The 26,093-nt window shown below is 42.3% G+C and overlaps 2 protein-coding genes across 9 annotated transcripts in view; both read left to right on the top strand.

The window, feature by feature from the left end:
* The window catches only part of Fam228b (family with sequence similarity 228 member B), a 38,759-nt gene extending 25,325 nt beyond the window's left edge, over positions 1-13,434 (top strand). For 7 of the 8 annotated variants that reach the window (XM_029553879.1, XM_029553862.1, XM_029553875.1 and 4 more), the window contains 5 exons: positions 1,000-1,087; positions 1,175-1,331; positions 6,667-6,774; positions 8,481-8,622; positions 13,276-13,434. In XM_029553879.1, the coding sequence (XP_029409739.1) occupies positions 1,000-1,087; positions 1,175-1,331; positions 6,667-6,774; positions 8,481-8,622; positions 13,276-13,305 (525 nt within the window). In that variant the 3' untranslated portion in view covers positions 13,306-13,434. The remainder of the gene's footprint in view (positions 1-999; positions 1,088-1,174; positions 1,332-6,666; positions 6,775-8,480; positions 8,623-13,275) is intronic. The other variant, XM_029553877.1, reaches the window with a different exon arrangement.
* A 2,240-nt stretch (positions 13,435-15,674) lies between these two features.
* Positions 15,675-25,176, top strand: Fam228a (family with sequence similarity 228 member A). Its single transcript, XM_008848941.1, is given in 8 exon segments — positions 15,675-15,747; positions 15,750-15,766; positions 17,199-17,267; positions 18,731-18,884; positions 20,451-20,602; positions 20,978-21,009; positions 22,070-22,211; positions 25,027-25,176. Coding segments are annotated over 8 exon segments (789 nt in total).
* The last annotated feature ends 917 nt before the right edge of the window (positions 25,177-26,093 follow it).

Genomic DNA, 26,093 nt, shown 5'->3' with positions numbered 1-26,093 from the left:
ATTTATCCAAGGAAAATGGATTTTTAAATTTAGGGATATATTGTCGGGCATGGTGGCGCATGCCTTTAATCCCAGCACTCGGGAGGCAGAGGCAGGTAGATCTATGTGAGTTCAAGGCCAGCCTGGTCGACATAGTGAGTTCTAGGACAGCTAGGGCTACAGGGAGACCCTGTCTCAAAAAGACCAAAAAAAAAAAAAAATTGAGGGATGTATGACAGTGACAGAAGAGTTTTTGAAGACTGAACCCCAACTTTAAGAGCTAACCTTTCCTTGGACTGGGGAGACGGCTCAGCTATCCAAGTGCCTGAAGTACAAGCATGAGGACCTGAGTTCAGATCCCTGTTACTCTTGTAAAAGCCAGACACAGCAGCATGCATCTCTAACCCCAGTGCTGGTGGGACAGAGGCAAATGGATCTGGGCTCATTCATTGGTCAGCCAGTCTAGCCAAAATAGTGAGCTCCAGATGCAGTGAAGGCCCTGTCTCAAAAAATGAGGGGGAGAGTGATAAAGGACGGCAACTGATGTTAACCCCTGGCCTCCACAGACACAAACACATATGCAAATGCACATGCATACATGCATACGTACATCACATTTACATGAACATGTATATATTACACTCAGAGCGAGAGCAAGAGAACTAACTTTGACTTTTTGGCTACAGGGTCTTGACAAAAGAGGTATCAGAGTCCATCTATTTGTAAAGTATTAAATGTACATACACTCTATTCTTAACTTTTCTGGCATAAGAACACACATGGGCACTTAGAATAAACTGAGAATGTTAATACTCAGACCTGTATTCCCATCCTCAAAAATGAGCTTTTTACTGGGCATGGTGGTGCACGCCTTTAATCTCAGCACTCAGGAAGCAGAGACAGGTGGGTCTCTGTAAGACTGAGGCCAGCCTGGTTTACATAGCAAGTTCCAGGCCAGCTGGGGCAACAGGGAGACCCTGTCTCAAAAAGACAATAACAAAAAACATGCTTACCTTGTAGGTTATCATGCCACAGTTTTGTGACCCTTTGAAAAAAGCACAATATGACAAGGATGATGAAAAAAGGACTCTTCTTCAGTGTGAGACTGGTACTTAATTCTTATATGATTTTATAATCCAAGAGCCGTGAAAGCTATATTTAAGTGTGATGATTTAGATTATTAATCTTCTTGCAGGCAAAATATATACAAGGAAGGAATTTAAAGAGATTGAGAAGGCCCAACTGCATTCTAGATTCCCAAGTATTTCTAATTCAAGGCAATATATGACTCCAAATGAATGGCTTAAAGTGCCTATGAGATACATAGAAAGTGAATTTTGTAAAAAGAGCAGGTAATATTTGATGTAATAGAAATTATGAATGTCTTCTTTTTCTTAAAAATGATGTTTTTATTATTTATTTTATGTGTATGAATGCTTTTCCTGCATGTATATGTGTGCATGCCTACTGGAGACCTGAAGGGGGCATAGGATCCCCTGGAACTGGAGTTTTGGGTGATTGTGAGCCACCATCTGGGTGCTGGGAACTGAACTCAGGTTCTCTGCAAGTGCTCTTAACTACTGAGCCATCTCTCCAACCCTTGAAAAATTCTTTTTTGAAGCAATGATGTATTTCACAGTGATAATTTTTAAAATTGTTCATTTTTAATGAGAAATCTGCTGTAATTCTTTTTTTTTTGCACGTAGTATTTAAGATTTATTTGAATCCCCCCTGCTGTGTGTGTGTGTATCTGTGTGTGTGTGTGTGTGTGTCTGTGTCTGTGTGTATGCTGTGAGTATGTGGGTGCCTGCAGAGGCTGGAAGAGAGCATCAAATCCCTTGGAGCTGGAATTACAGACAGTTGTGAGCTGCCCTACATGGATGCTAGGAACTGAACTGAACTCTCTGGAAGAGCAGCAAGAGCTCTAAAACACAACTTTCTAGCCCTTCTACAGACCTTAAAAATCTCTAATGATAGAATGTGTTTGCCTTGTGCTTGAAGGAGGGGACTGGTCACCTTAGTCATCTTATGGATCTAAGCTTGTTTCCTCTGTGCTCTTGGTTATAGGCAACATCAGGATTCTTCTTTATCCCTCATCATTTTCATTATCTAACCCAGCATTAAGCCCCGTCCTGTCTACTAAATCTTCTAATCTGTCTCTTCCTTAACAATCTCATAAACTAAATGCCCATTCTAATTACTAATATGTAATGACAACAATGAAAATTTATTAAGCTGTTATAAACTGTTTTTGTTTTTGTTTTTGTTTTTTGTTTTTTTGAGACAGGCTCTCCCTGTAGCCCCAGGTGGCCTGGAATTTGTTATGTAGACCAGGCTAGCCTTGAACTCAGAGAGATCCAGTGCCTCCTGAGTGTTGGGATTAAAGGCATGAGCCACCACGCCCGGCTTGTTAAAAGCCTTTAAACATGTGCTAGTTCATTTCATCTTCATAAAAACTCTTATGTTGGCAGACAGCTTAAATACCTTGTCAGTTTTATAGTAGCATGTTATCAACTTTGGCGTTACAGTCAGATATTCTGGGAAGCTTTAAAAAATCCAGGTCATGCCTTGGAAAAATGAAATTAGAATCTCTCAGGATAGGACCTAGACATTAGTACCCAGATGGTTCCAGTTCTCACCAGGTTGAAAAGCACTTACTGTATCCATAAAGTAGTAGTCAGAAATTGAATTCATGTCTCTGACTTCATAGTCCACATTGTAAAGCACAGTTCCATACTTTCATGTTGTGCAGTGCTACCTGGGTGAACTCATGTGGCATTAAATGTTACGTCCAACTTAATTCTCTTTAGTGTTCCTATGTTCCTTTGCTAAAAACCAATCCATTTGGTATGATATACATGCTTGGTGCTATAGTTTGGAAGTGGTTTGTCCCCCAAGAATTCAGTGCATTGGAAGCTTGGTCTCTCATATATCAGTATTAAGAGGTATGCCAGGTGTAGTGGTGCATGCCTTTAGTCATAGCACTCAGGAGGCAGAGGCAAGTAGATCTCTGTGAAATTAAGGACAGTCTGGTGTACATAGTGAATTCCACACCACCTGGGGCTACAGGACCTTGTCTCAAAAAACAAAAACTATAAGGATTCCTCAAATATATTATTTTTAGTTCTTGGTGCAACATATCATGAGTTACTAAGTCTCTATTTCTTAGAAAATCTTACTAAATGAGATTCAAGATTACAACATGTATCAGGTGCAACTCAGTGTTTCCAGTTTTAGAGCTAATAGCACCTGGCACCTTAAAGAAAAGGTGATAGCACAAGGGTTAGGGAGATGGCTGAGGTTAAGAGGACCTGAACTTGATTCCCAGCACCCATGTTGCTTGCAACTCCAGCTCTGGGGATCCAGCACTCTCTTCTGGCCTCTGTGAGCATCCCCACGCATGTGGCATATACACTCAGAGATACACAAACATACATATACATAAAAATAAATCTTCGCAAAAAAATAAAAATAAAAGAAGTGGTGGAGCCTTTAAAAAGTGGGTCCTTGTGAGACATAAATTATATTAGAGACATTACCCTTAGGAGGGATTAATGCTGGTCTTTTGGAGTTAGTTTTCATGAGAACAGGTTATCATGAAAGAGCAAACCCTGATTTGCTCTCTGGTTTCCTGCCTCACCCTTCTATACATACTCCTGCATTTTGATCCCATCTACTATGAGGCCCTCACCAGAGCTCACCATGCTCTTGGACATCTAGAACTGAGAGCTAAGTAAGACTCTTTTCTTTACAAAATACCCACCTTCAGATATATTACTATGGTAATGGAAAATGAAGCAGCACAGTGTATTGACTTTTCCTTCCCTAGTACTCGGTACCCAAACATATGAGATTCCTCACTACCCAAATAAACACTATCACATCTGTGCCTTTGAATATGCCAGCATTTTCCTCTAGACTCTCTCTACCTTCTATCTTTTTTATTTTTATTTTTTGGCCTTCTCGAGACACGGTCTCCCTGTAGCCCCAGCTGGCCTGGCACTCGCTATGTAGACCAGGCTTGCCTTGATCTCATAAAGATCAACCTGCCTCTGTCTCCAAAGTCCTGGGACTAAAGGTGTGTGCTACCACGCCTAGCTACCATCTACTTTTACTTTTTTTTTAAGTTATCTAAAACTCTATTAAATGCCAACTTCAGACTTCTGTGCAGACCATCTCCTTATAAGAGGAAGTATGAATTAGTTTTTCTTTAGTATCATTTGGAATGAATGAATGAATGGTCAATCACTGGTTGTCTGTGAGTCTAAATTGGAATCATTTTGTGAAGTTCCTCCAATGCCAGCTAATATACTAGGATTTTACCATGTGGAGCATAAAGAGTCCTGAGAATGTGGTTCTGGGAAATTTTAATTTGGTATGTATATAAGACACTTAAGAATATATAATAGGGCTAGAGATTGGAGATTATGGAAGAAGTTTGTTTTGTTTATTTTGGGTGCTGGGGATAAATCCAGGCCTTTCACAAGCTAAGCACATGCTTTATTGAGCTAAACCTCTTTCCCTGAAGCTTTCTTTGAAGATTTTAATTTTCATTATTTTAAAATTGTGTATATAAGTGTGTGTCTCTGTGTGGGTATGTAAACATGTGTTCAGGTGCCCGCAGAGAAAAGAAGATGGCATCAAACTCAGGAACTGGAGTTATAGGTGGTTGTGAGCTGCCCTATGTGGGTGCTGGGAACCAACCTCTGGAAGATCAGGCATTGGTCCTAAACTTTTAGTCGTTTTTCCAGCCCCAACTTTTTGTTTTGTTTTGTTTGATACAGAGTCTCCTTGTAGCCCCAGCTGGCCTGGAACTCATTATGTAGACCAGACTGGCCTCACAGAGATCCACCTGCTTCTGCCTCCAGAGTGCTGAGATTAAAGGTGTGCACCACCAAGTCCCACCTTAAAAAAATTTTTTTTCAGTGCCAGATATATTTATTTAACCATTTTTTCTTTTGAAATAAAAGATGCAATCAAGAGAATTATTCAGAAAAGTTCAAATGACACAGACTGTGAAATAAAGAAAGGCTGAGCATTGAAAAAGGCAAGAATACTAGATATACAAAATTCTAGTTATACGAAAGGTACTGAATGTTAGTGAGGGGGAGGAAAGAGGAGAGAGAGAGAGAGAGAAGAGAGAATTAATTCTGAGGGTATGCAGGGTATTCTTCCAGTAAAGCTTGGTGTCAGGAGCATAGCTGTCTTCACATCTGACCTGAAACAAGACCCCAGTTGGAGACTGTAACCCTGGGGAATGAGTAATTGGCATGGCCCTTTGATAAACCTCTGGTGAGCTGTGAGCTGTGGCCTGAAGAAGAGTACAGCCATCAGTCAGTCCAAGTGTGAGGCATCAAGGCTTAATCTGAAAGCTTGTCAGTGGGAGCTGTCAATTTGAAGGAGACCCTCTAGTAGCAAAGCTGCCATTTCTGGAGCAATCTCTGCCAACTCAGTTTTCTGGTACAATTTTTGTAATTGTGGTTGCCCTGCAAGAAGGTCACTTACCAGATTGGTGATGCTAATGACCAGGAGGAAGGATGGGGGGGGGAGGGGGATTTCTTTTAGCATTAGAGTATAAGCTCCCGGTGGGTAGGGAGGGTCTTAAACTTTGCCTAATTCTTGGTTCTCATTAAATAGCAAATCAATCTCCCATCATATTTAAAAAAATATTTTATTTACTTAAAAAAAAAACTTATGTGGGGCTGGAGAGGTGGCTCAGTAGTTAAGAACATTGACTGTTCTCGCAGAAGACCCAGGTTTGAATCCCAGCACCCACATGGCAGTTAACAACTGTCCGTAACTCCAGTTCCAGGGGATCCGACAGTCTCTTCTGTCCTCTGAGGGCTTTGCATGACACAGGTGCACTTACCTACATGCAGGCAATGCACACATATACATAAAAAAAAACCCCAAAACTTATGTGTAGGAGTGTTTTGCCTGCATGTAAGTGTACCATGTATATACAATGCCCTGCAGAGGCCAGAAGAAGGTGTTGGAGCCCCAGAAACTGGAGTTACAGACAGTTGTCAGCCTCCAAGTGGGTTCTGGGAATCAAACCCAGGTCCTCTGGAAGAACAGCTAATGTTCTTAATCACTGAGTCATCTCTCCAACCCCTATCTCCGCTATGTCTTAAAAAATTGTTAAAGGCGTGGTCACACACGCCTTTAATCCCAGCACTTGGGAGGCAGAGGCAGGTGGATCTTTGTGAGTTCAAGGCCAGCCTGGTCTACATAGTGAGTTCCAGGACAACTGGGGCTACAGGGAGACCCTGTCTCAAAAAGACAAAAATAAAAATTGTTGAGGGGCTGGAGAGGTGGCTCAGTGGTTAAGAGCACCAGCTGCTCTTGCAGAAGACCAAGGTTCAAATCCCAGAACCCACATGGCGGCTAACAACCATCTGGAACTTCCAGGTGATCCAACGCTCTCTTCTGGCCTCTGTGGGTACTGCATGATGTGACATGGGTGCACTTAACATATATATTTGCAGGCAAAACACTCATACACATAACATAAAAGTAAAGTTTAAAAAAATTGTTGAACAACTAATCTCATTTGAGAATGCATACCAGTTTCAAGTAAAGGTATTTGGGGCCATGCATATAGCAGCCAGTGCTTGATAATAATTAATGCTTAAATACAAATGAGTTTTGTTTTGAAACATCCTGACTCATGTTCTTTTGTTTAAGGTTAAAAGTGAAGGTGAATTTTAATGATAGTAGTTTTGATATGAAACCCTTGAAAAGAGTGCCTAATTTTCTGGACAGCCAGGAGGAAGAAAAGACAGTTAGTTACAAGTAAGCGTGTTATTTCATAACTTTGCTCCCCATTCATTTAAGATGCTTGTCTGTGTTGACATCCCTTACCACTCTTTATCAAGGCCTCATTACTGTGTCAGGGTGAGGTAAAAACCTTTCTTCAGCTTTTATGGTTTAAAGGGACAAATAGCACAGAAGCTGTGATCCCAGGTACAAAAACGCTGGTGGTGTGGGAATGACTGACAACTTGTACTACAGTTACAGGTTATTAGAATTTTAGTTTGAGACTACTTTTGGTAGATAGTAGTTGTCAAAATACTGTACCAGAGTGGCAAGATATTGAAGAGAGGTGGCTCAAAATAACAACCCCCGCCCCCCCCCAAAATAATCCAAGGCAGCCTGGACGATATCATGAGACCTTGTCTCAGGAAAAACAAAGTGGTAACAGATAGGATTAGAGATGGAGTTGGCTGTTGTGGGCTTCTCAGTGTCTCAGAGCCATAGCTTAATAATATGATGTTTTATCCATTGAATAGGGACTGGAAATGAGGGCTAAAGGAAGTATTGAAGTTAGGCCCTATTTACATATTAGAATCCAAAGAGTCATTTCCTCTACAATCCCTAATTGCCATGGCTTTCAACAGAACAAACATGTTTGAATAAAGTTTTAGGTAGTTGTCATCTAAAAAATAATGTGCTATTTTAAATTACATTTATTTACTGATAAATTGTGTGTGTGTGCTCCATAGGGTTACTTATGGAGCCATGAATAAGTATGGACATCTCCATCTTGCTCCCTCTCCTCCCTGTCCCTAACCCCACCCCTTTACCAACCTGTTTTTTATGGCTTTAAGGTGCTTATGTGTACTCCATCCTTGGTCTTATCAGGGATTCTGCTGGTCTGGGCGAGCACTGTGTAGTCATGGGAAGGATGACTTGTTTAGCTGCAGTTTGGCATGAAGAATAGCTAAATGGCTGCTTGCTGCAAGATGGAGCCACTCTGACCAGGATTTGGAGGACTAGTTTCACTGCATCAGTCTTTTTTTTTTTTTTTTTTTTAAGTTAAACCTTCCTAGGGAAAACAAATGAACGACTCTCTGGAAGGAGTCATTCAGGCCAAAGGCCTGTCACTCAGGTGTTTGATTGCACAGCAAGGAGATCTTTTTTATTTTATTTTATTGTTATTATTTTTATTTTATGTGTATAAGTATATTGCCTGCATGTATGTAAGTACATCCATGTCATGCAGTGCTCGCGGAGGTCAGAAGAGGGTGTTGGATCCCCTAGAACGGAGTTATGGATGGTTGTTAGCAGTCATGTGGGTGCTGGGAATGGAACTCAGGTCCTCTGCAAGAACAGTCAGTGCTCTTAACTACTGAGCCAACTCTCCAGCCCAGCAAAGAGATCTTAGACAAAAATAATGCTAGAGCAAGGTAATTCTGTTTGAGTTTCTTTTTCATAAAAATGTGTGAGTTTGCCGGGCGTGGTGGCTCAAGCCTGTGGTCCCAGCACTTGGGAGGCAGAGGCAGGTGGTTCTTTGTGAGTTCAAGGCCAGCCCGGTCTACATAGTGAGTTCCAGGACAGCTGGGGCTACAGGGAAACCCTGCTTCAAAAAGACCAAAAAAACCCAACAAACAAACAAACAAAAAAAGTGAACTCATATAGACCTCATAAACTTCAATATTTAATAAAAACTTAAGTTCTAACATTGAGTTAAGATGTTTCCTTCTGGTTCCTCCCCACAGAAACAGAGGACTGCCCTCTCTGAACAAAGAAGCTGTCTGTCAGGAAGGAAAGAACCCAAGTTCCAAAGAGATAAATTCCAAAGGGTGCTTTTCTTCCGTGAACCTCAGCCAGGAGGTAGAAAGGGATGAAGACCAGGATGTGGTGAGAGCTGGGACAATCAGTCCCATTTTGTGACACACAGGGCAGCAATTACTAACACCAAAAATCTAGATAGCTGGGAGCTTCTTGATATGGCAGGCTTCTAAGATGATAGGAGGCAGTTGACTACCCCTCAGAGATAAAGAAACCAAGAGGCAGGTGTCCTTATTCAGAGGTAATGGAGAAAGTTACCCCTGCAATTTGGTGGAGCTACACAGTGGAGGAGCCCAGTGGTGGGAGCCGAAATTGTGTAGGACTTCCCTGGCCCCTGAGTTGTCACCCTGTCTTCCTACCACCTCCCTCTACCATTTTCCTATCAAGTTCCAGAATTTGTTTCTTTTCAATCAAGATGGTTTTCAAAAGGACTAGTGTACTAAAGTAGTAAAGATTAAGAAGGAAAGTAATAGCCCCCAAATGTAAAATATCTAGAAATATAGGTGTTTACAGAGTAGAGACCTCTCTTCCCAAGGTAACCACAGTAAGCGTGGTGACCATTTGACAGACCTAGCCCAGTGCCCAGTCTGACACTTGCAGGTGTAAGGGGTCCTTTTGCACTTCAGTTCCCTTCTGCACTGCTGTGCCCCAACACAGTGGAGATGGTCTCTTTTAGGAGTGGCTTGACTCCTAAAACTTTTTACTTACTAATGAAAATATATTAAAATTTTTAGCACTGGTTTTTATTTTTTAAAAATGAATTATTTTTATTTGTGCAATTGTTTTGCTTGCCTATATATATATCTAGTATATGTACAGTGCCTTGAAAGGCCAGAAGACAGTGACAGAGACACCATGTGGGTGCTGGGAATGGAACCTGGGTCCTCTGGAAGAATAGCAAGTGCTCTTGACACTGGAGTCACCTCTATAACTAGCACTGTTTTTTAAAAGATTTATTTATTATTTTATTATTTTGTGTGTGTGTGTGTGTGTGTGTGTGTGCATACCTCGTACGTGCAGGTGCCCATGGAAGCCAGAAGAAGGCACCAGATCCCCTGGAGTTGGAGTTACATGCATGTGGATGCTGGGAACTGAATCTAGAGTCTCTGGAAGAGTAGCAAGTGCTTTCAACTGCTGAGCCATCTCTACCCACTATCATAGTGTTTTCACTCTCTTCCCTACAATGTTTTAGTATCCTCTCCTGTGATTTCTTGCTTTGTTCCCCCAAATTTTAATAAACACTGCTCTGAGCCAGGCAGTATTTAAGAGACTGGAGCCATAATGGTGAACAAAACAGATAAATCTCTGACCTTGTGGAGTTGATGTTTTGATAGTGAAGACAGACAATAATCAAATAAATGTATGAGTTAATAAAAATGCAGTGAGGAGAATAAAACAGGTAAGAGGCAGCGGGGGTGTGTGTGGATGAGGGATAGAATTTTAAATGGAGAAGTCAGAGAAGGCTTCTTGCAAGAGAGCACATTGTGCAGTGGCCTCAGGAACTGAGGGCGGGCCATGGAGAGATCTGGGGGAAGAGTGTCCAGGAAGACAGATGGGCACAGGCAGCAGCTTGAAGTGGAAGTGAGGTTGGCATGTTTAGAAAACAGCAAGAAAATGTCAGTGATATTGCAGCATGGTGAGTTGTGGAAAGAAAGGCAGGAGATGGGACTGGAGAGAAGGTGGGTGACCATTCATATGGGGTCAGAGGCATGAGAAGGAGTTAGAAGAAAGTGTAGTGCAAGGGGAAGCCATTCAAATGTTTTGAGTAGGGGAGACATCAAAATAACATTTTGTGGTAGGTTTTTTTTAATTTTTTTTTTTTCATTTTATGTGTGTGAGTGTATTTCTTGCATGTATGTAAATGTACCCATGTCATGCAGTGCCTGTGGAGGTCAGAAGCGGGCGTCAGATTCCCCTGGAATGAAGTTACAGATGGTTGATAGCCACCATATTGGTGCTAGGAATTGAACCTGGGACCTCTGCAAGAACAGCCAGTGCTCTTAACCACTGAGCTACTTCTCTAGCCCCTGTGATAGGTTATTTTTGATGTTTGTTTGTTTGGTGGTGTGCTTTGATTTCTGTTTGTTTATTTTAGGATAGGGTCTCACTATGTAACCCTACCTGGCCTAGAACTTGCTATATAAATCAGGCTAGCCTTGAGCTCACAGTGCTGGGATTACAGGTGTGTGCCACCATGCTGGGCTATTGTTTGGTTTCTTACAGACAGGGTTTCATGTAGTTTAGGCCGGTCTGAAACTCATTATGTAGCAGAGGGTGGCCTTGAACTCTTAATTCTCCTGCCTCCACCTCCCAAGTGCTGGGATTACAGATAAGCACTACCATATTTGGCAAAATATCATTTGAAAAAGAAGAATATGGCACTGTGCAACCAATTACACAAGAGCCACAACAGAAGCAGGCGAGGGCACTGGGTTAAGAGCATATGCCTGGTGTTGGTTGTGGTGGTCATGAGGAGCTGAGGAGTAAACAAACTAACAGAGTGCATTGGTATTTGATATGAGAAATGAGTGTGAACAAGAAAACGAGGACACACACTTGTCCTGAGGGGCCTGCACCCACCACAATCCACCATTATGGTCCTGTTTATGACTAGAGAAATTGGAGTAGAACTAGGAGAGCCTCATGAAGAATGCAGAAATAAAGAATAATGTCTGGGGCTAAATTTAAGATATCTCTTGCTATTATAACACATAAACAACATTTGTAGGGAATGATTATTAAGTAATTTTTTTTCCTCTAGCTGTTCATTAAAACATATTCTGGGGCTAGGGATGTACTTCAGTGTAGAGCACTTGCCTAGCTTGTGCAAGGTCCAGGTTCAATCCCCAGCATCTCAAAAAAGAAACAAGCAAATAATAAATATGTTCTTTTTGAGGTAGTTTTCCCTTTCCCTGGGTATTCAGATGATAAAGCCTTATGATCACAGTCTCAGTTGAGTACTTAACATGCCAAGATGATACAACAAATGACCAGGATGTCAGCTTCATTGCAGATCTCCTCTCTCCAGCTGGGGCTGCTACAGTTGGTGGGGTGATGTCTTCTTTCTTTCACCTTCCTCTTTCATCATCTTAATGTCTTAATACTGTAATTCTCAATTATTTCAAAGGGCAGGAAAGTTCTTACCCAAGCTTGGCACGTGTTAGAAGCTGAGTTTTTTTCCTCCCATGGACACTACTAGAGAAAATTCTTATAGGTGTCTCATGATGACTTTTTCTAGCTCATTGCGTGTGGCTGTTTCCTCTGCTGGAACTCTCACTGCTTACTTCTAGAGATCCTGTGTTTCTCCAGGCAATACAACTTGGATTCATTTTTCTAATCTGGTCTGTTGCCATAGGTCATATTAAGGATCTTTGCATTAAGGACCTTTCACTTGAAATGTGTGTGTGTGTGTGTGTGTGTGTGTGTGTGTGTGTGTGTATTTGTTTTTTAAAAATTAAAAAAATATATTTTATTTATGATTTTTATTTTACAAAAGTGTATTGCCTGTATGTATGAAGTGCACCCATGTCATACAATGCCTGTGGCAGTCAGAAGAGGGCATCGGATCCCCTGGAACTGGAGTTATGGACAGTTGTTAGCCTCCATGTGGGTCCTGAGATTTGAACCCAAGTTCTCTGAAAGAGCAGCTAGTGCTCTTAACCACTGAGCCAGCTCTCCAGCCCTGTTTTGTTTTTTGAGACAGAGTCTCGTGTAGACTAGGCTGACCTCAAACTCATTATGTAATCAAGGATACACTTGAACCTCTGATCCTTTTGTTCCTACCTCCTGAGTGCTTGAATTACAAGTACGTGCCATCATGCTCAATTTATGCAGCACTAGGGATTGAACTCATAGCTTTATATATACTAGACAAGCACTCTACCAACTGAACTACATTTCTAGCCCATCCTTTTGTTTTTCTTTTTGTTTTGCCTTTTTGATACAGGGTCTCCCTATAGCCCCAGCTGGCCTGGAACTTGCTATATACACACCAGGCTGGCCTCGATCTCACAGAGATCCACCTGTTTCTACCTTCCAAGTGCTGGGATTAGAGAATAAATACAATTTTTAAAGAAATAACACATAAGCCAGGCATGGTGGCACATGCCTTTAATCCTAGCACTTTAATCCCAGCAGTTGGAAGGCAGAGGCAGGCAGATCTCTGTGAGTTCAAGGCTAGCCTGGTCTACATAGTAAGTTCCAGGTCAGCTGGGGCTACAGGGAGATGCTGTCTCAAAAAGACAAAAATAAATAAATAAATAAAAATAGAAATACACACACACACACACACACACCAGTTCTTGACCTCTTTTTAAGTCCTGAAATACTGATTTTTATACCTTTGGAACACAGCATCTAGTCCCTAAATGATACCAAGACTAAAATCGTATGTATTTTAGTAATATTCAGTTACATTCAGAAACATATAGCTCCCAGAAGAGCTGGAGGTAAGCAGGTAGCTGCAGTCTGAGGGTCTGAGGAGGTATTAGGGTACACATGCCTATTTGAGTCATCTTAATATGATGCTGCTTGAAGCCATGAGATAATCTGAGAGTGAGTGTTGAAGGAGAAGAGGGCTGAGGGCTAGATTCTGTGAGAGGAGTCATTTAGCTCTCTGGCCAGATCAGGCTTCAGGGGATCATTTTCCCTTAGCCAAGGGACTCTTTCTGATCCTGCAAACCCCTCATCCATCACACTCAACTCTTTTGTCACTTCCAAAAGGTTATGACAACCACACATCCTGATTCTTGATCCCTGAAAGGGGCACCAAAGAAGGCTGCTTCAGAGGAACGTTACCCATTGGCTGGAATCCTGAGGACTAAGGAAGACATTCAAGAGTTGTTATGTTCTTATATGCAATAAACTTCATTTAACTTTTGAGGTCAGTGTCTGGATGATTAAGAAATGACAATATCATTTCCTCAGAAGTTAAAGATTACTGAAGGATCAAATAAAAATAGCAATCTTACTGAATGCTGTGTCAATTCATTTGTTTATGCCTATTATATTCTCCTTGAATTCACATCCATATATCCTCCCCAGGTTTTTACAAGATTCCTCCTTTTTCCTTTTGGTAGGGTTTTTTGTTTGTGTTGGTTAGTTGGTACATATTGGCCTCAAACTCTTCATCCTCTTGCCTCAGCCTCCTAAGTGCTGGGATTATAGGCATTTACTACCACTTTTAGCTTCCAATATTCTTTTTTAATATTTTATTTATTATTTTTACTTTATGTATATGAGTGTATTGCCTGCATGTATGTAGGTGTACCTATGTCATGCAAAGCCCACAGAAGTCAGAAGAGGGCATCAGACCCCCTGGAACTGGAGTTACAGACGGCTTCAGCCGCCATGTGGGTGTTGGGAATGGAACCTGGGTTTTCTGCAAGAGCAACCAGCGCTCTTAACCACTGAGCCATCTCTCCAGACCCTGCCATCCCCTCCCCCCCAATTCTTTAGAAAATTAAAAATTTCATTTTGAGTATGATTACTTCCTAGCTGATTTTTTTTCTGTTACCCACCAGCTCATATTGAGTTTGCATTAAGGGAGTCTGAATTCTTCAGTCTGTTTGTTCCCCACATGTACACACATAACTAGAAGTTGCCTCTGTCTTAGTCAGTGCCCTAGCTTTCACACACACCAAACAAATGAACAAACCAAAAAAAGCATAAGCCAGTACCATTGGTAACCCAACTAGAGTTGAATTCATCAATCAGCCTACAAGAACAATTTATGAAGTTGAAGGCCAAGACAGAACAGAATTTATTCAAAATGGTGATTGTGCTTTATTCAAAATTTTGTGCCTTGATCCTGGTATTTTGGCATCTTGCCTTCAATCTACATGTGGTTCCAGGTAAAAACTAGATTAAAAATTTAAAACATTATGGTGTGGGAAATTTCAGAGAAGTATACACAAACAACTATATAACGAACTCAGCTTCAATACTGAAAACTTTGTCAGCCTTGTTTCATTTATCACCACACCTACTTGTTACAACTGAATGGTTTGAAGCAAATCTCGGATAACAATATCACCACTGTTGATTCCCACTCCAGATGGTAGAGTAGAAGCCTTTTCTTTCCCTGTTCTTGGGCATGAATAGCAATTCCAAATAGTTCACATTTCCTTGGAAAGTACCTCAGCCCTGTTGTGGTGCATGCCTGTAATCCCAGAACTCTGGGAGGTTGACCCAGAAGGATCCCAAGTTCCAGGCCAGCCTGGGTACACAGCAAGACTTAGATAAGTTGAAACATGAAAGGTGCCTGACAACTACTGCTATAGGGTGTATGATATTGTTATTTTGTGTATTTTCTCAATATGTAATATTTGTCATTGTCAGATTTTTAGATTTGCAATTGTGACCCGTTAAATACTAAATTTATATGTATAATTTTATGTTTTTTTCATATAAAAGACTACCAATATTATAAGCTTCAACCGTGGCCCGCAGACATCCCTAGAGGCCAACTGAGGAAGGATAGCCGGAAGGCAGAGGGGAGACTCTAGATTTAAACCAGCGTTTAATTTGCTGTGGACATGACGTTCTGAAGGGAGTTAGGTCTCTGGCCTCCTGGAACACGCGGCCTGGTGTCCTGCACGTGGAGCCTGGAGCCACTCGGCCCTGGGCTCCTCACTGAGAAGCCGCCTGGCCCAGGCCTGCTGCACTGGCAGCGACCAATCGACCAACCGCAGCCCGAGAGGCCTGCGGGCCTGAGGCCACCATCCCTCCCCGAGGGCCTTGACCAGTTCCTGAGCAGCCCAGCCAAGGCTCGGGCCGGGGGCCTGCGGTCCTGAGGCAGCGGAAGAAGGCCACCGCTTTGGGTTCCGGACCTTGACCAGCCTCGGAGTGGCCGACTTCCGGGACGCCAGGGGGCTTGAGGCAGCCATCCCTCCCCGCTGAGGGCGGCGGCCAGCCCAGTGTCTCGCCCTCGGCCAGGGCCATGCTGCCAGCGTTGAAGGCCTGCTTTCGACCCAAGACCACGCGGGAAGGGGATCATCGTCCCTGGTGGGAAGTGTGGCCTAGGGCGCCAGGTCTCAGGGACACTAGGAAGAGGCCAGGGAGGCGCTACACAGTGATAGGTTAAGTGTCCTCAGTTTGTTCTCCCTCGAGGGTTCTATTTAATGGCTGCCAGGAAGCCCTCAAACTCTGATGAACATTTCAGGCCAGAGAAACGAAAAGAATGGCCGGAGCCAGAGTCGTGTCTTTAATGGAGGTAACAGCATGGTTTTCTTTTTTTAACATATTGGCTCTGGTGGGGCACAAACCCCTTGAGTTTAGGACCATTTGGTCTTGGATTTCCAGAATTGAAATAGTACTTGGCTTAGACTAGGCACGGAAAAGAATTTGTTGAGTAGGGATGGGCTGGGGTTCAGTTTTGACCAAGAACGTAGGGTATTCCCTGTCATCAGCCTGAGGAACAGAATGGCCAACCAGCTGGCCAGTAGGTAAACAGCAGCTCAGAGCTTGCTGTTCAGGGTCTGCTAGTGACTTCTTTATAAAGTTTCAGTTTTGTAGGCGCCTGTGATTTGCCTCATAAAGAAAAGCTCTTGGGAATTTATTTTGCCCCTTTGCCATGAGGCATTAAGAGTAGTGATCTGTCTAATATTTTTACGTTTGTGAACAGAAAGCAGTGGATTTCAGAAGAACTGCTGCACATCATTAATGTTTTTATATTTTTCTGAAAAAATTGTGAAGAACCTGTCAGTGACAAACACCATTTATTACATATTACACATTTATTACACATTAATTACATTTATTTACATGTGTGTGCTTGTATGTGTACATACTTGTCACAGTTTACTTGTAGAGGCCAGAGGACAGCTTCCGGGAGTGTCTTCTTCCACTTTGTGTATATGGGGGATTGAATCCAGATGGTCAGGCATGGAAGCAAGCACCTTTACTGGGTGAACCATCTTGTGGGCCTGATCTCTCTCTGAGAAAGGGTCTCATTATATCATCCTGGCTGACGTAGAAGTCTTTATGTAGACCAGGTTGGGCTTGAATTTACAGAGATCCACCCGCTTCTGCCTCCCAAATGCTGGGGATTAAAGATATGCACCACCATACTTGGCCTTAATATGCACTCTTAACTGCTGAGCCATCTCTATAGTCCCAGAATCTTGGAACTTTAACAAAATATGGTTTAATGATATGATATCAAGAATTTGTTTCAAAATAACCTAGGTGGATAGGAAAAAATGAGCTGGGAGTTAGATGAAATAAAGTTGATTTTGAATTGTTACTCATTGAAACTAGGTGATGGGTTCATAGACAACAGTTTTTGAAAAGTTCCATAATAAAAAGTTACAAGTGGTTAAGAGCACTGGCTGCTTTTTCAGAGGACCCAAGTTTGGGTCCCAGCACCCACATGGTGGCTAACAACCGTCCATAACTCCAGTTCCAGGGAATCCGACACCTTCTTCTGACCTCCATGGACATTGCATGATATGGGTGCACTTACACATATGCAGGCAATACACTCATACACATAAAATAATAAAATATTTTTCTGAAGCTCCAAACTGTGCTCTGAGATACAAACATTACATTTGCACTAACAATTTTGGTATATCACCCTGGGATTTGTCATTCTGCTCATTTCTTCAGGATTTATGACCTAACATTCAATTCTGTAATTTTAGGTATTAGCTAGAGAAGACATTGATGAAGCTGTACATGCAATATTATTTAGAGAAAACTATATTGTGAAGGTAAGAGCTGGCTGCACACTGTGTGTGCTGTTTGCCCTGGAGGAGCAGGGGCGATACAGAACAGCATGACTAGGAGTTGATGTTTCCGTGTGTGTTAGACCTGTGCTGTGTGATAAACACCTGGGATAAAAAGTTTAAAAGGTGTGTTTTGGCTCAGAATTTCAGGGGTTTCTGCCCATAGTCACTTATCCCATCACTTCAGGCCTGTTGTAAAGGTGAACATAATGGAAGGGCATGCGTGGTGACACAGAGCTGCCCTTGGCATCTGGGAAGCAAAAAGAGAAGGAATGAAGGGCCTCTTTAAAGGCATGTTCCCAACAACCTATCTTCCTTCCACTAGCTTTGCCTCCTGAAGTTTCCACTACCTCCTGTTAGCCCATCAACAGGGAACAGAAACCAGCAAATGAGCTTGCGGGGACATTCAAGGTCCAAACCATAACACCGTATCACAGACATTCATTTGCAGGGAGAACGAAACTCCTCTGACTTACTCCTTTGAGCAGACCTGAGATTGTGCCACCTCTTTGCAGGATCTCTTAAAATATCTTGTTTTGACTTGTACTAAATAGAAATTATTTTCTACCAAAATTTGCCTCTTTATCCTATTTCCCATACTGCATTGGACTTATAAAATTACCAGCATTGATTAGTATTAATTAGCAACTGATAATCACTATGGGATTAACAAGTTTTAGGGGAGTTAATTTCCAGTAGATTGAAATTTAGTATTCTAATACTTTGACATTTTTATTGTGATTTGTAATTTACAAAGTAAATGCATATATATCTGTGCCCCTTCCCCCAGTAGTTTATTGAGTACACTGCAAGAGAGAGCACTGGGCTGGGTAGTAACTAGATTACTGCCTGCCCATATAGTCTCATTTGAGCATCAAAAGCAGCAGTGGGATTAGCCTCCTTTTATAGATCGGAGAGCTGTCTCAAAGCAAGTCTAGTGTCCTTTTGATCTTCTAATTCAGTCACAGACCTTCCTGATGATGAAGTCTAGGTATGGAATATGACCAGAAACATTTTTGAGACAGGGTCTCTGTGTAGCCCTGGATTGTCTGGAACTCACTGTGTAGACCAGGTTGGCCTATTTCACAGAGATCCACCTGCCTCTGCCTCCCAAGTGCTGGGATTAAAGGTGTGCACCACTACTACTGGTCCCAGGTACAGTTTTGAAATCCTAAAAAAGAAGTATGAATTTGGTGAACTAGGAAAGAACGAATTCTTGAGTTGGATAGCTGTTTGTAATACGAAGGCACAGTATGAGCTGGAACTTTCTGTAACTACTTCTTGCTCTCTCTTCTCAAGTTCTCTGAAGTTTATTCTGTGTGGCAGTTATTTTGTGGTAAGGCTCTGTAGCATGAAGGTGGCGGAAACTTAGGAACAAGTGTTTTCTCCCCCACTAATAAAATGGTAACATGAAAATTTTCTTAATTTCTTTTGTTTATAGTTGATAGAAATTGGATACATATTTTCAGCATCTGTCTATTTTTAAGGAAAGAAGAAAAGAGTTGTTACATAAAAAGTGGGCTGAAAATGTTGCAGGGCTTCTTCAGCAGAGAATTATAGAAAAAGTGATTTCATATAGAGGAGCTGAAAAAACCAACAGAAGTCTATTATTTAAAGGACTCAAATAAACCGGTACTGAGTTTTATTTGATTTCTGTTAATAAAGTGTAATGTTTTTTTCTTTTGTTCCTTTTCTGCTGCTGCTAATGTGTTCAGGTCATCCCATCATTCCTTCTCCTGTCCTCCCGATGCTGCTCACAGCTCCAGGCACCAGGTCTGCTTCAAGGCAGAAAGAACAGGGGAATAGTGTCCCGGGACTCTTATGCATCCTGCTTCTTTGATTAGGAAGCAGACTCTCTAGGACTCCTTAAGCTGACTTGCTTTTAGTTTTCCTTACTAGAATTGGGTTATATGAACAGGCGAGAAAAGAGAATGGGTGGCTTTCTAATCTCTGTGGTAGGAAGTAGACAAGGAGGAAGGGGACCATGTGGTCCCAGCCAACCATCAAGTGTAGGGACTAACAGCTCTCTTCTTCCTTCTGGCTTTACAAAACAGCAACATTTTGGTGTCTCATTTTGGAGTTCAACAAAGTTTTTAACTTTGAAGTCAGGAATTTCTTTAGGAATTTAGGTCCATCCTAATTGCAATACCAAATTTAAATCTGTTGGCTTTGGGTGTATACTATAGGCTCTTTGCTTTTTGTTTCTTGGGCCCCTCTACCCCAGATATTTACTAGAGATATAGAACAGTTTAGGTAGAATATTAGAAGCATTTAAGTATATTTATGAACAAAAAAATTGGAAAATGTACATGAAATATTAATTCTTAAATGCCCTAAGAGGCAGAACTCAAGATGGAATCCAGGTGTCTTTGAAACCAGAGTATGATGTTCAAGGGTTGTAAAAGAAGTAAAGAAGGGAAAAATAGTCCCTCTTCCTAAAGGTTTTATCTGGGGAGAGGGGAATTCTTTTTTAGTGGTCTCTGTACCTCCCACCCTTGCCTTAATGTTCCCTGACTCTGCTGTTCTCACCATCTTTAAAGAGCAGTGGGCAGTGTCTTCAGGAGGCCTTTTCCCAGGATTGGTTAAGAACAGAGTCTGTGTTCCTAAAGTTATGAGCTGGCTCTTCTCATGACCAAGTTGTCATTGTGTGTGCCCTGTACATTCTAGTTTGAGAAACTCACGGGGATAGGACCTGGTCTAGGTGTGGCACAGAGTGGCTGAGCCAATATTATTGACTGATGTAATGATGCAGTAAAACTCCAAACAGAAGCTGTCTCTTCTGGGGATGGCCCCTATTTTCAGCATTTACACTCAGGAAACATCCCCATTGGAGGCAGGTGATGTCGATTAGTCTTGAGCCTGGGCAGCTTTAGTATAAGTGAGGCCACACTTGAGTACTTAGGACATATTTAAACAGCTTACTAAAAACTGCACTGGGTGGGTCTCAAAGAGTCTTATTTTTCCTGTAAGCTACAGTTCCTCCATTTTGTGTCTATTTCGAAGATGGCAAGAGGCCGGTGAAAAGAAAAGAACCAGTTATCAATGTGGAATAGGTGCTTTGTGATCAGGGGCTGCATTTTTAGAGACTGCTAAGTGTCAAATGATTTCCCACCCTAAGAGCACTGGGGTTTTTAAAGAATTTGATTTTGCTTTTGCATTTTTCTGTAGGAAAACAATATGACACGAAAGAAGAACTTAAAGAAACAGAGAAGGCCGCCAAACCGCCCCAGTTCATGTCACAAGGCATGATCCCAAAGGAGAGGAAGAGAGCCTCAACTGGGTCCGTGAGGAGTAAAACTGGTGGCACATGCAGGTACAGAGTAACCAAATAAGTGAACTAACACGAGTCTAGGAACTGTTCCAGAAAAGCAAGAGCAGATAAAGAGAGTGTAGGGGAAAAGTCAAGTATGGTAAAATGTTGGTGGCCACTCAGCCTAGGTGACAGATTCAATATATTTTTAAGTAATAAATTGTTCTGAAGATCAGTATAATTTTTTACATTAATAGAACAAAGGAATAAAATCATAATCATTTCAATAAATGTATAGCAATGTAATTCAAAATCTAGTCATGGTCCCAAAAATCTCATAGCATTTGAAAGATAGTAATTAATTTCCTTAATTTGTCAATAGATTTCTGTAGATAATAGAAATCATAGTGAACACTAAAGCTTTTCCTTTGAGTTTATGAATCAGACAAGGAAACTCTTCATTGCTACTTCAACTTTGTACAGAGAGCTTGATTAGTACTGTAAGACAAAAGAGATAAAAAGTAAAAGTGATGGAAGAGAAGAAATAAAACTTCATTTTTAGCAGATAATATGATGATCTACATAGAAAATACAGAAGACTAAATTAAATATTAAAAAAATGTGGAGGGGAGGGGCTCATGAACCCCTACTCTAAGCCGAAGAGTTATTGACAGTTGATGGCCCTATACCCATGAGGATATGGCAGTATAACCTAGACTTAATGGGTGTTTTAGTTAGCTTTCTATTACTGTGACAAAACACTGACTAGCTGGCGGGGTGGGGGGTGCGGTGGCACATGGTTTTAATACCAGCAGAAGCAGGCAGATCTCTCTGAGATAGAGACCAGCCTGGTCTACATGATGAGTTCTCAGTCAGCTGGGTCTACAGGGAGACCCTGTCTCAAACAAAACAAAGCAAAACAAAACACTGTGACCAAAAACAACTTGAGGAAGGAAGGGCTTATTGCACTTTACACTTCCAAGTGACAGTAGTCTTTGAGGGAAGTCAGGCAGGAACTCAGGGTAGGAGCCTGGAGGCAGGAACTGAAGAACAGAGAATGGAGGAAAGCTGCCTACTGGCTTGCTTCTCTGCCCTGTGTGCAACCTGCTTTCTTGTACAATCCAGAACTACCTTCCCAGGGGTGGCAGCACCCACAGTGGAGTAGGCTATCCCACATCACTCCACAATCAAGAAAATGCCTCAGACATGCCCTCAGGCCAGTCAGATAAAGGAAATTCCCCAATTGAGGGTCTTCCTGCCTAGGTATGTCAAGTTGTCAGCTGAAGGCAACCATGACAGTGGGTTATTAAAAAAAAAAAAAGGACATGAAGTTGGGAGGGGGTGCATCTTGAAGGAGTTAGAGGAAGAGTAAGGGGTGAACATGATCAAAATACATTGCATGTATGTATGAAATTCTTAAAGAATTATTATATTAAAAATCAATAAAGTTTAGAAAAGTTATCAAATACAAAGTAAATACATAGAATGATATGTATTCTAAGTATGCTGAGTCAAGATTCTTTTTTCTACTTCACAGTCCTAAAAAGCTCATATGTGCAATAAAGCAGCATCTCCCTCAGTAAGAGAAAACTTCTGACCTGGGTCAGATTGCTTTTGAAAGACAGTTCCGTTCCTCAAAGCTCAGCCCAGAGAACAAAGAGGCTGAAAAGAAGGTTCTGGTGAGTTGAATTATGCTGAGTGGGCATAATTCGCATTACTCACTAAGCAGCAAACTTTGATGCCAAAGTGGAGCCTGGCAAAGCCCTCCCTCATAGAAGAGGCAGTAGCCAAAGTCTGGAGTGAAAAAGTGGAAGCAACAAAGAACATTCATTTCATGTAGTGAGATGGTTAGGTTGCCAGACACTCAGCTCCACTGCCTTGATGGGGGCTTAGCAGGGAAGGGACTCAGAACTGTGGGTTTCTGTACCCCTACTTTTAGGTGCAGACATGTCCTCAAGGTGAAGGCAAAGCAGATTGGTCAGAGGAGGTCTACTTCTAACATTTCTTCAATTCTTTCCTAAATCCTATTTTTCTTTTTTAAAAAATTAAGAAAGATATTATTTTTATTTTATGTGTATGAATGTATTGCCTACATGTATGTAAGTGCACCTGTCATGCAATGCCTGCAGAGGTCAAAAGAGGGCGTATGATACCCTGGAACTGGAGTTAGGATGGTGGTTAGCCACCGTGTGGGTGCTGGGAATCAAACCCAGGTCCTCTGCAAGAGCAGCCAGTGCTCTTAACTGCTGAGCCAGCTCTCTATCCCCTCTTTCTTTTTTTTTTTAAAAAAGACTTTATATATTCACTTTAAAAAAGATTTATTTCTTTTACGTGTGAGTGATTGCATGTATGTAGATGCATGTGTGTGCCTGATGCTCACAGAGACCAAAAGAGGACTCATTGGAGCTGGAGTTACAGGTGGTTGTGAGCTGCCTGGCATGAGTGCTAGGAACCAAACTCTGGTCTTCTGCAAAAGCAGCAAGTGCTTTTAACCACTGAGCCATCTTTCCAGCCCCTCTTCTGCCACTTTTCTACTACTTGCTATGCACTACATTGAAACCAGACCAAACATTTTGTTCTTAGCCAGGAATGGTGGTGTGCACACCCTATAATCTCAGCACTTGGGAGGCAGGAACAGGGGGGTCAAGAATTCGAGCCTAGCCTGGCCACATAGCAAGACCTTGTCTCAAAACACTACTCATTACCACCAATAAGAAAAAATTTTTAGTTCAGTCACAGTACATACAATTTTTTTTTCAAATGAAACTTATATGGGGGACGGAGGGCAAAATGAGCTTTTAGATATATAAAAAGAATTTTCCTAGCACAGACTTTGCATCCAGGGATGACAATTGGGTAGGCCCAGGTGGCACCTCCTGGACTCTTTCCTTCCTCTTAAGCTTGAGGTTTAGACCCCCTGAAGAATCAGCTTTAGGTTCATGGTCTGCGTGAGTGAGGCTGTCCTACCTTCACCTCCACCACATGCTGAGAGCCAGGGATTCCTTCCTCTCTCCAGCTTGAAAACTGTCAGGTCCTACTCAGTCTCCTTAGAAAAAAATTCTTTCTTCAGGCATGTCTAACCTTCTGACATCGTGACAAGATATTGTCATTGCCTGATGTGGTGGCACACGCCTTTAATCCCAGCACTTGGGAGGCAGAGGCAGGTGGATCTCTGTGAGTTCAAGGCCAGCCTGATCTACATAGTGAGTTCCAGGACAGCTGGGCCTACAGGGAGACCCTGTCTCAAAAAGACCAAAAAAAAAAAAAAAAAAAAAAAAAAAAAAAAAAAAAAGACATTGTCATCTACAAAGGTCATACCTGAGAACCGTGCAATCAAGTTGTAAAAAGAAAAATGCAAAAACTCATAATGTTTTAAGTTCATCGCTTTGTGTTGGGCTATGTTCATGGCTATCCTCAGCCACATGTGGTTCGCTGGGCATAGGTTGGACATGTCTGCTGAGATGGTAGCTTCCACATAGCTTTTTTCAGTCCTTTCCAGAGTGTCATATGTGAGTGAACAGGAGCTCCTTGTTGCTTTTTAATATTCAAGATGTTCAATTTGATGTAAACATTCATTGAACTGCCATAACCAAGCACATTAACATATCCTTCACTTTACATAGTTATGTGTATGTGTGTGATGAGAATATTTAAGGCCTTATTATTAGCAAACTTTAATTACAGTTTTTGGTATCTTTTGGAGATTGGTTCTAGGTCCCCTAGCCCATACCAAAATATCCAATACTTGTGTAAGATGGTGAATATGTTCCTTATCTACATCCTCCTCCACTGTCTCCTCTGGCCTTTCTCCCCTCTCCTCTGGCCTTTGCTGTGCAGAAGCTTTTTATTTTGATATAGCGTAGTTTGTTCATTTCAGGTCTTAAGTGAACTCTGTCATATCAGGGAAGGGCTCCCCACTGTCACAAGATTCAAAAAAATGGAGAATGATTTAAATATAATAGAAGTTTAGTTTCTATTTGAATACCAATAGTGGGTGGGTCGGCAGGTCAGCAGGCTGTCCCCTTCAGGACCCCATCTGGTGGGCCTTTATTATCTTCAGCTTTTTCTGCCAACCAGAAAACCAAAGTGACCTGGGAAGAGTTGTGTCCTGGTGTATTTTGGACAGGACTGAAGATGGCATGTGTTTCTTCCTCTGATTTTCTGTGGGCTAGGACCTAGGCACATGGCTTGTCCCTAACTGTAGGGCACAAAGGTGCTGGGAAAAGCAGTCCCTGGAGTGTCTGAACATAGTGGAGCGGGCCACTTTGGGGACAGCTAGTCACCTCTGCCATACCATTAAAGGTTGACGGAGTTGAAGACATGGAGAGGCTCATGTGAGACTGCAGAAACCAGGCAGAGAAGTGAGGCAAGAGGGTTGGTTGGGAACCCATCTGAAAGGGTAGGAGGGCTGGGTGTGGGGCAAGGTCTGTGGGGTCCTTCTCCCATGAGCCTGTTCGCCTGACACTACGTGCAGCCCTTCTCTTCTGTCAACAGGTTTTAGCAACTGGGCCACAATCCTGGGCTCCAGGGGATAGCAGACATACCCAGGGACCACAGTCTGTGGGAAGAAGAGTGATGACAGCAGAGGTCCTGGGGAAGCACCTGGCCTCCCTGCAGGGGGCAGCCAGGTCAGGCTACCAATGATCCTAGGGCTTCGCCATCATAGTGCACATATGCACTTAAAATACTGAGAATGCAGCTTTTTGCTCCCTAAGTAGAAAGCTATTGCAAGAAATATCCAAACAACAGCAGTTACTGTTTTTTAAGCTCTGGTTGTGACCAGGAAGTGTGTGAGATGTTTTCTGTTCATTTAAACATTTTAACAGCAAGATCACATTTTATGTCCCAATCCTTGATGCTCAGAGGGGCTCTCTGACTCACTTGAAGCCAGTCTCTAGCTCAAAGGTATCAGAGTTCTATTCAAGTCCTGCTCATGCTTCCAGGGCACACTTTCTCCTCACAGATAATCAGACCTGGCAGCGGTGGTTAGATTGCTAAGGATGAGGGCCCCCTTTTGGAAGATGGAGTTCCCCGTCTTCTGCTACTGCAATATTGACCCCAGGGGCACTGGAGGGGTTTGCTGGGGGATTCCCCACCAAATTACCAGTTGTATAAGGCTTACCTGCTTCCTGGTGGATGTAAGGAGTCTTGGGGCCTCTCTACTCCCCATGCTTTCTAGAAAATTGGGCTCACTGTTCAGCTGGGGAGAGAACTTGACTTCTTCAGGGGGCAGTTCTGGGTTGCTAGGTCTGAGGATGACGAGGTGCTGGCTGCATCCTCTCTAGTCATCAGTTACCTGCCTCAGATCCTGTAGGCTCCTGAGTCCTAAATCTGATCAAGGCATCCTGACTCATCTAGAGATGGAGACATGGCACTAGCCACACTCATCCTAGTGAAGATTAAAGTCTCTAGAGTCCCAGGAAGAGCAAGACTGTTGTGCAACTACAGTCACAAGTAACCCCAGAGCTGGCTTTAGAACTTCCCAGTTGCCAGGTGTCACGCTCTGGACATTGGCTGTGAGATTCATCTTGACGTCAGCTCCCTCTTGCCTCCAGAACCAA

This window comes from Nannospalax galili, unplaced genomic scaffold (assembly GCF_000622305.1).
Source record: "Nannospalax galili isolate Female #2095 unplaced genomic scaffold, S.galili_v1.0 scaffold1191, whole genome shotgun sequence".
NCBI lineage: Eukaryota > Metazoa > Chordata > Mammalia > Rodentia > Spalacidae > Nannospalax > Nannospalax galili.
Note: the sequence above shows the minus strand (reverse complement) of the source record. Positions and strands in the feature narration are given on the sequence as shown.